The 8,775-nt window shown below is 50.8% G+C and overlaps 1 protein-coding gene across 3 annotated transcripts in view; it reads right to left on the bottom strand.

Annotated features, from left to right (window-relative positions):
* Positions 1 to 621: 621 nt before the first annotated feature.
* The window catches only part of SWAP70 (switching B cell complex subunit SWAP70), a 94,948-nt gene continuing 86,794 nt past the window's right edge, over positions 622 to 8,775 (bottom strand). For all 3 annotated transcript variants that reach the window (XM_060177193.1, XM_060177195.1, XM_060177194.1), the window contains 3 exons: positions 3,818 to 4,016; positions 2,581 to 2,677; positions 622 to 1,656 (listed from right to left, as the gene is read on the bottom strand). In XM_060177193.1, coding sequence (XP_060033176.1) covers positions 1,550 to 1,656; positions 2,581 to 2,677; positions 3,818 to 4,016 — 403 coding nt within the window. In that variant the 3' untranslated portion in view covers positions 622 to 1,549. The remainder of the gene's footprint in view (positions 1,657 to 2,580; positions 2,678 to 3,817; positions 4,017 to 8,775) is intronic.

The following is an 8,775-nucleotide window of genomic DNA, read 5'->3' on the forward strand; positions in this document are numbered from 1 at the left end:
ATCCCTGTGGCAGGAAGGGCTCACACCCAGTCTAGTGTCCTGAATCCCGGGACCACTGCCGGTGGACACCTGTGCTGAGCCTGGCTCTGGCGGCTACTTCCAGGCCTAGCAAGAGACAACAGATGCAGACACAACGACTGAGGTGCGAGTGACATGACCTGGCTGGGGAATGGCCTCCGGCTGCCATAGACACCGCTAGTCAGCTCTGTAAGCAACACCGGGAGTGAATCCAGGACCTCAAGCACCTCAAGCACCTGTAAGCTACCTCCCCAGCTCAGTTTTATTCTGGTTGGAAAGGGACACCACCTATCACCCAGGGCCTCACACACAGCATCTCCTGGGTCCTAGACACGCACCCGGGTCTTGGCTTCTCTCTCTGCTCGCTTCTGCCAGTCTCCGAGAGGAGAGTTCTCCACGGTCCTGGAGCTGTGGTTTTATGAATGGTGCTCAGGGGAAGCCCTTGACCACTGAGTTCTGCCTGTGGGGAGCCAAGTCAGGTAGGGGCTGCACTTCTGTGCAGTCGAAAAGACAACAGGCCATGGACTGAGACGCGCCCCCAGGCTTGCTGTGAAGGGATAACGGAAATAAAAAAACATTTGTAAATGAAATGTATGAGGTTGGGGGTTTTTTTTGTATTTTTTTATTTTCTTAACAAGTCCATTTTACTAAAAAAAAAACAAAATATTTACTGTATCTTAGAAAACTAGCAAAAAACTTGAGAAGGTTGAGCATATTACATTGCACAGTATTTAGATAATTGTTTGAAAATTATAAATATTTTGTTCTTTTTCAACACAGCGCATCATAAAAATACATTTTAAAGACTTTTTTCATGTATAGTTGCTACAAATGATCATATCCCTATTTCTCAAGGGAAAGCCTGGTTAGGATAAGCATCCACACACTTGAAGATTTCTATACAGTAACTACAAAGTGGGACCAAGGGGTCTGTCAGCAAGCTGACAGCAGACACCACTGAATATTAGAAGGAATTCAGTTAGTAGTAAGATATCAATTCAAATGAGATTTGCTAAATTTGTATCTGCTTTGATTCTGAAGTGCCTATCTTAGACAAGCACTGTGTAAAGAATTCTTGTCTCTGAAGACGGTGGCCCTGAAGCCAGGGCGTAACCCTCGTTGAACAGACGCTTCAACAAAGCTGACACCAGCGGACACGGGCTGAGAGCATTCCGAGTGGAGGCTGGTCCAGCCGCTTCTCTCGCTGAGCCAGCGACGGGCAAAGGCACGCGGCGACTGGCACGGGAGACAGGGAGACCGGCCGCTGGTGAGAGCCAGGCACCCGGAGAAGGAAAGAGACTGATTATCCAGAGGTCCTGAGCACGGCACGGTGACATTGCCTTGTTCCCGTGAGGGAGAGTGTCTACAGATGGACGATGGCGGCTTCCTTGTCAGGTGATATGTGCGGGAGGGTGAACCAGAAGGCTAAGGGCTGCGGGAAAGAGAGAAGCAGCAAAGCCGGTCTGTCGTTAGCGGAAAGCTGTCCAGCCGCACTTGCTGTCTACGCCCCGGTGACTCCGGGCAGGTGCGGTCACTCTGTGGTCTTTTTCCCTTTCCAGTTCTTCTCTCTCTCTTCGAGTTCTGCCTGGGTGAAAGCTGCGGGGCCCCAGTTAGTGATCAGGTGAGGATTTTTCGAACCTAAAAGACACACATACTTCAAATGTAAGGACACTTGTATTCTTTCATTTACATTATTAGTCCACAGACAGAACAGTGATTTTTTTTCTCTCTCCAGGGTTCTCGGGGGCTCAGTGCCTGCACTATAAATCCACTGCTCCTGGAGGCCTTTTCTTTCTTTCATTTTTTGGATAGGACAGAGAAAACAAGAGGGGAGGAAGAGAGAAAGATAGACACCTGCAGACGTGCTTCACCACTTGTGGGGAGCCGGGGGCTTGAACCGGGCTCCCTGTGCGCTCAGCCCGATGCCCCACGGCCCGGCCCCCAGGACACTGGTTTTCCTACTTAACTATTTCCTTCCTGAGGGATATCCGAAATCAGCATGTCAGTCCCAGCAGCCACAAGATGGTCTCCGTACTCATTAGAGGGCGAGTCATTCAGCAGGGCTTCACCCCACATAGCTTTGCTCCTGCCTCCTACCAAGTACTGAGAGCGGGACCCTGGTGAGCTTCTGAGATAAGACACACTCAGGACCCACACACTCAGGGTGATATGAGCACAGGCCAACGTAGTTTCTGTTCCCTGGGGCTAAAAAGGTGTTTTTTTTTTTGTTTTTTTCCACAATTTTATTTATTTATTTACATATATATATATATTTATTCCTTTTTGTTGCCCTTGTTTTTTATTGTTGTTGTTAGTGATGTTGTCGTTGTTGTTGGATAGGACAGAGAGAAATGGAGAGAGGAAGGGAAGACAGAGGGGGAGAGAAAGACAGACACCTGCAGACCTGCTTCACCGCCTGTGAAGTGACCCCCCTGCAAGTGGGGAGCTGGGGGCTCGAACTGGGATCCTTCTGCCGGTCCTTGAGCTTTTTTTTGGCCACAATTTTAAGTACAAGCAAAGCAGAAAGACTGACTGAATACACGGCTACTCAGAGTGAGCTACCTGGCTCCACCAGTCGGATCAACCCTTCGTGCTGGGCCACTTTGTCCTTCCAGCTCTTGGTCTTGCTAGTTGCCATCTCCAGCTTCCTTTTAACTCCCTGGAACCAAAGCAGATTCTGGATTATGCAAACACACGCACGGTCTAAGAGCCAAATAATAATCAGGCACTGGCTAGGAGACTGTCGGTTACCTCCCTAGACCCTCACAGCCACTTTGAGAACCAAAAGTGCGGTAACTAACCATCAGGGGAGTTCCGAAAGGCCAAGGCCACACGCAGAGCCGGACCCACACTCACTGCGGCCGAGCGGACGGATCCCCTGTGCCACTTACAGCTCCAAGAGCTCGGCTGGGCGGCGTCCCACCTCTGCACGAGGCTGACTGGCCCACCACCAGCACCACTTAGGCTTCATCAACAGAAGCGACGTTGGAAAGGAAGGGCGGGGTCTTCTCAGCAGATCCCGGGCCACACTGGGCACCCCTGGCGTTCACCCCGGGGAGTTGCCACCTGTGCCCGAACCCCAGCGCTCTGCAGGCACAGCACTTCGCCAAGAAGTGAAGTCCATAGGCCACGGCGCTCCCAGGAGAGAGGACAGTGCTGGGACCAAAGACACAAGAGCGAGGGGTCCCTCCCCCTTCGCCATGAATTCCTCGCCGGGGCGTTCGGTCTCGTTCCCAGACGCAGCAGCTGCTTCCTGTGTTCCTGGGGGTTTCCTTCACTGCTTAATCAAATCCCCAGGGGTGACTATTTTTTTATATTAAACTTTATCAGATCAAATCACTGTGTGGTTTGTGTCTTTTGGCTGGGCTATGACTGACATGCTCATAAACTGTCAAACCCACACTATCGCTTCTTACAAATGGGCATGTTTCATTATTATTATCTCTGCCTCCAGGGTTATCACTGGGGCTCAGTGCCTGCACCGTGAATCCACTGCTCCTGGAGGCCATTTTTCCCATTTTATTGCCCTTGTTGTAGTTGTTATTGTTGTCATAGCTGTTGCTGGATAGGACAGAGAGAAATGGAGAGATGGGAAGACAGAGAGGGGGAGAGAAAGACAGACACCTGCAGACCTGCTTCACCGCCTGTGAAGCGACTCCCCTGCAGGTGGGGAGCCCGGGGGCTCGAACCGGGATCCTTATGCCGGTCCTTGTGCTTTGTGCCACCTGCGCTTAACGCGCCGCATTGCCGCCCGGCTCCCGCGCTCATCACTGTCGTGTCTGCAGGGACGCTGGGCTACCTCGTACTGCTCCAGCGCCTGTTTCCGCTCCAGCTCCAGCTGTGACAGCTGCGCCATGGCTTCCTGCAGGGCCTGCTCTTTAATGACACGCTGGTTCTCCAGCTCCTGCTTCTCCGCCTCCGTGGTCTGAATGGCCTGCTGCTGCTCCAGGTGCCACTTCTCCAGCTCAGCCCGCTTGGAAGATTCTTCCTCCAGCAGCCTGCAATGCAGAGGGCGGGCGGGATGAGCCCAGCAGGGAAGGGGCACCGCACAGAAGACGAGGTCCCCTGAGGTCCCCTTTGTTTCAGAAACAGGTCCCAGGAACAGTCAGAAAGACCTGTTTTCACAGCGCTAGCATGGTGAGCCGTGTGTCTTACACAAACACACCTTTTGCTGGAGATGAAGCAGGTCTGCAGGTGTCTCTCTTCCTCTCTCCATTTCTCTCTGTCCTGTCCTCCTCTCTCCATTTCTCTCTGTCCTGTCCTCCTCTCACCATATCTCTCTGTCCTGTCCACCAGCAGCAGCTATAACAATAACTACAAGGGCAACAGAATTTAAAAAAATGGTCTCCAGGAGCAGTGGATTTGTAGTGCAGGCACTGACCCCCAGTGATCTCACACACACACACACACATCACTCACACACACACTCTCACACAGTCACACTCATACACACACAGCCACACACTCACACACACACACACTCACACACACACTCACACACACACTCACACACACACTCACACACACACTCTCACACACACACTCACACACACACTCATACACACACTCACACACACACACACACACTCTCACACACACTCACACACACACTCTCACACACACACTCACACACACACTCACACACACACTCATACACACACACACACTCACACACACACACACACTCTCACACACACTCACACACACACTCTCACACACACACACACACTCACACACACACTCACACACACACACACACACACTCTCACACACACACACTCACACACACTCACACACACACACACTCACACACACTCACACACACACACTCTCACACACACTCACACACACACACTCACACACACACTCACACACACACACACTCACACACACTCACACACACACTCATACACACACACACACACACACTCTCACACACACTCACACACACACTCTCACACACACACTCACACACACACTCACACACACACTCATACACACACACACACTCACACACACACACACACACTCTCACACACACTCACACACACACTCTCACACACACACTCACACACACACTCACACACACACTCATACACACACACACACTCACACACACACACACTCACACACACACTCACACACACACTCTCACACACACACACACACACACACTCACACACACACTCTCACACACACACACACACACACTCACACACACACTCACACACACACTCACACACACACACACACACACACACTCACACACACACTCTCACACACACACACACACTCACACACACACTCACACACACACACACACACACACTCACACACACACTCACACCTTTTTTCCTGTTTGTGAGGCTGGAGATGTAGCTTAGCAGTAGAACATGTACAGTGTGAAGACCTAGTTTTTATCGCTGGCACCACACGAGATGGCAGAGTGGTGCTGTAGCCCTCCTCTCCCTCTCTTCATGATCCAACAGACAGACAGAGGGGTAGGCAGGCAGACATGCACACAGAGACAGACAGACAGACATGCACACAGAGACAGACAGACATGCACACAGAGACAGGCAGGCAGACATGCACACAGAGACAGACAGACAGACATGCACACAGAGACAGACAGACATGCACACAGAGACAGACAGACAGACATGCACACAGAGACAGACATGCACACAGAGACAGGCAGACATGCACACAGAGACAGACATGCACACAGAGACAGACAGACAGACATGCACACAGAGACAGACATGCACACAGAGACAGACATGCACACAGAGACAGGCAGACAGACATGCACACAGAGACAGACAGACATGCACACAGAGACAGACAGACAGACAGACATGCACACAGAGACAGAGAGATATGCACACAGAGACAGACAGACAGACATGCACACAGAGAGACAGGCAGACATGCACACAGAGACAGACATGCACACAGAGACAGACAGACAGACATGCACACAGAGACAGACAGGAGTAGGCAGGCAGACATGCACACAGAGACAGACAGACATGCACACAGAGATAGGCAGACAGACATGCACACATACAGACAGACATGCACACAGAGACAGACAGACATGCACACAGAGACAGGCAGACAGACATGCACACAGAGACAGACAGACAGACATGCACACAGAGACAGGCAGACAGAGGAGTAGGCAGGCAGACATGCACACAGAGACAGACAGACAGACATGCACACAGAGACAGACAGACAGACATGCACACAGAGACAGGCAGACAGAGGAGTAGGCAGGCAGACATGCACACAGAGACAGACAGACAGACATGCACACAGAGACAGGCAGAGCTGACCATATATTTATACAGGCTGGGAAATCGCTCAGCTGGGAGAGCTTCAGTCCTGAATGTCCAGTGGTTCCCGGTTCAGTCCCCATCACCGTTTGTACTAGAGTGGTGCCTCCGGCCTGTGTTTCTCATATATGCAAATCAAAGAACTAACCTTAAATAACAATATGGCAGGTGGAGGAGCTCCCCTGGGCAGTACACTCAGTGCTCCGCCTTGTGTGTGACCCTGGCGTGAGCCCAGCCACCCCCACACTGGAAGGAGCCTTAGTGCTGTGGGCCCTGCCCCGCCTCTGTCATCTCTAAGGAAGAAGCCAGTCAGTGCAGCGTGCTGAGATCCTGGCAACAGCGGCATGACAGTGACCACACTGATGCTTCAGACTGAGGCAGAGGCAGAGACGCCTTTGTTTCTCCCTACACGCCAGGCACCGCACTAGTCACCGTGAACAGACAAGAGCAGGAATCAAACCTTAGTGAGAGAAATTTAAACACCATAGGTTATGGTTCAGCTTTAAATTTTTCCTATAACTGAGTTGTCCAAATGTTTAAACAGCTTCTTCTGAGTTTCCATTCAGGAGAAGCTAGATAACCTTCAGGAGTAAACATCAAAAACATTTTTTAAAATTCTATTAAAAAAAAATTACAGGCTCCATATGACTCAAGTCTTGTATTTAAAAAACTTACTATAACTATCTCTGGGAAAACTTACGGCACTGACAATAACAAAGATCAACACTCAAAGAACAATGAAATCGCAAATATTCCAAGAATGGCTTGCTACTGCTTAGAGAAAGGCTTGGGAGAGCAGCTAGTAGCCTGCACACACCTGGGGCTGGAAGCTGTTTCCATGTGAGTGGAGCCAGACTTCAGGGCTACTATGCCAACTCCACGCTGCCTGGCCTTACTTTCCGACCTCGCAAGAGCTACTTGTGAAGCGGGAACAAGGCAAAGTCCCTCTGTGCTTGCTGCCTGCTGGCTTGGCCCGGCCCTCAGTGCACCTGTCTCACTCGAAAATGAACAGTAGGGGGAGCAAATTTACCTGTTTCAAGTTCCAAAAGCCAAACTAAAAAAAAAAAAAAAAAAAATTTAATAGTAAAATGATTATGTTCGTAAAATGATACTGATTTGCATACCAAGCAAAAGTTAGATTTTGTGTAGTAATTTCAGCTAGTTAGAGCGGGGCCCTGCACACATATTATTTCTGCATTCAAATGATGGAAACCATTTTGCTGCTTAAAGTATACAAAACAGCCTAAGACTCTTAGGAGCCGGGCGGTGGCGCAGTGGGTTAAGCGCATATGGCACGAAGCGCAGGGACCGGCATAAGGATCCTGGATCAAGCCCCCGGCTCCCCACCTGCAGGGGGTCACTTCACAGGCAGTGAAGCAGGTCTGCTTTTCTCTCCCCCTTTCTGCCTTCCCCTCCTCTCTCCATTTCTCTCTGTCCTATCCAACACCAACAACAGCAGTAACAACAAGGGCAATAAAACAGGAAAAAAGGCCTCCAGGAGCAGTGGATTCGTAGTGCGGGCACTGAGCCCAGCAATAACCCTGGAGGAAACAAAAAGCCAGGATTTTAAAGTAGCAACACTTGTACCTGGCTCATCTCCACAGATGTTTTCTGTGCCTATGAGGACACAAAAGAAGCCAGAACTCCCACCTTCTGCACCCCAAAAAGAAACCCGGTCCGTGCTCCCAGAGGAGAGAAAGACAATCAGAGGGCTCTCTAGCCCTCTCTCTCCACCATGACCCAAAGCCTCTGTCGCCAGGAACCATGTTTTATCCCGTCACTGAGAGGGAAGCAAACCTGGGAAACACCAGAGCAAGCCAGGCACCACTCCTCTCGCCTTAGAGAGGAGCGGGGGGAAAGAAGGGCGCCTGGAAGGAGTGACAGGTGTAGGTGTGACTTAGAAAGGAGGTGAAGGCAGGGCCAGAGAAAAGATGGGCAGAGGAGGGCAGGACAAAGATACAGACAGACGATTATAAAGTCAGCCCATGGGAGCCGGGCGGCGGTGCACCAGGTTAAGCACATGTGGGGTGAGGCGCAAAGACGGGCTTAAGGACCCCGGTTCGAGCCCCCGGCTCCCCACCTGCAGGGGAGTCGCTTCACAGGCGGTGAAGCAGGTCTGCAGGTGTCTGTCTTTCTCTCCCCCTCTCTGTCTTGCCCTCCTCTCTCCATTTCTCTCTGTCCTATGCAACAAAAAAAAGGAAAAATGGCCTCCAGGAGCAGTGGATTCGTAGTGCAGGCACTGAGCGCAGAGATAACCCTGGAGGCAAAACAAAAAAAAGTCAGTCAGCCCATATCTTAGACTTTGGGGGAATGACTGCAGTCCCAACTCTGACGGTTAGGAACGGCGTGGAATTACACCCTATGATCTTATAATTTCATAGATCGATATTAAATCACTAAGAAAATGCAAAAA

The sequence above is a fragment of the Erinaceus europaeus genome, chromosome 17, assembly GCF_950295315.1.
Source record: "Erinaceus europaeus chromosome 17, mEriEur2.1, whole genome shotgun sequence".
NCBI lineage: Eukaryota > Metazoa > Chordata > Mammalia > Eulipotyphla > Erinaceidae > Erinaceus > Erinaceus europaeus.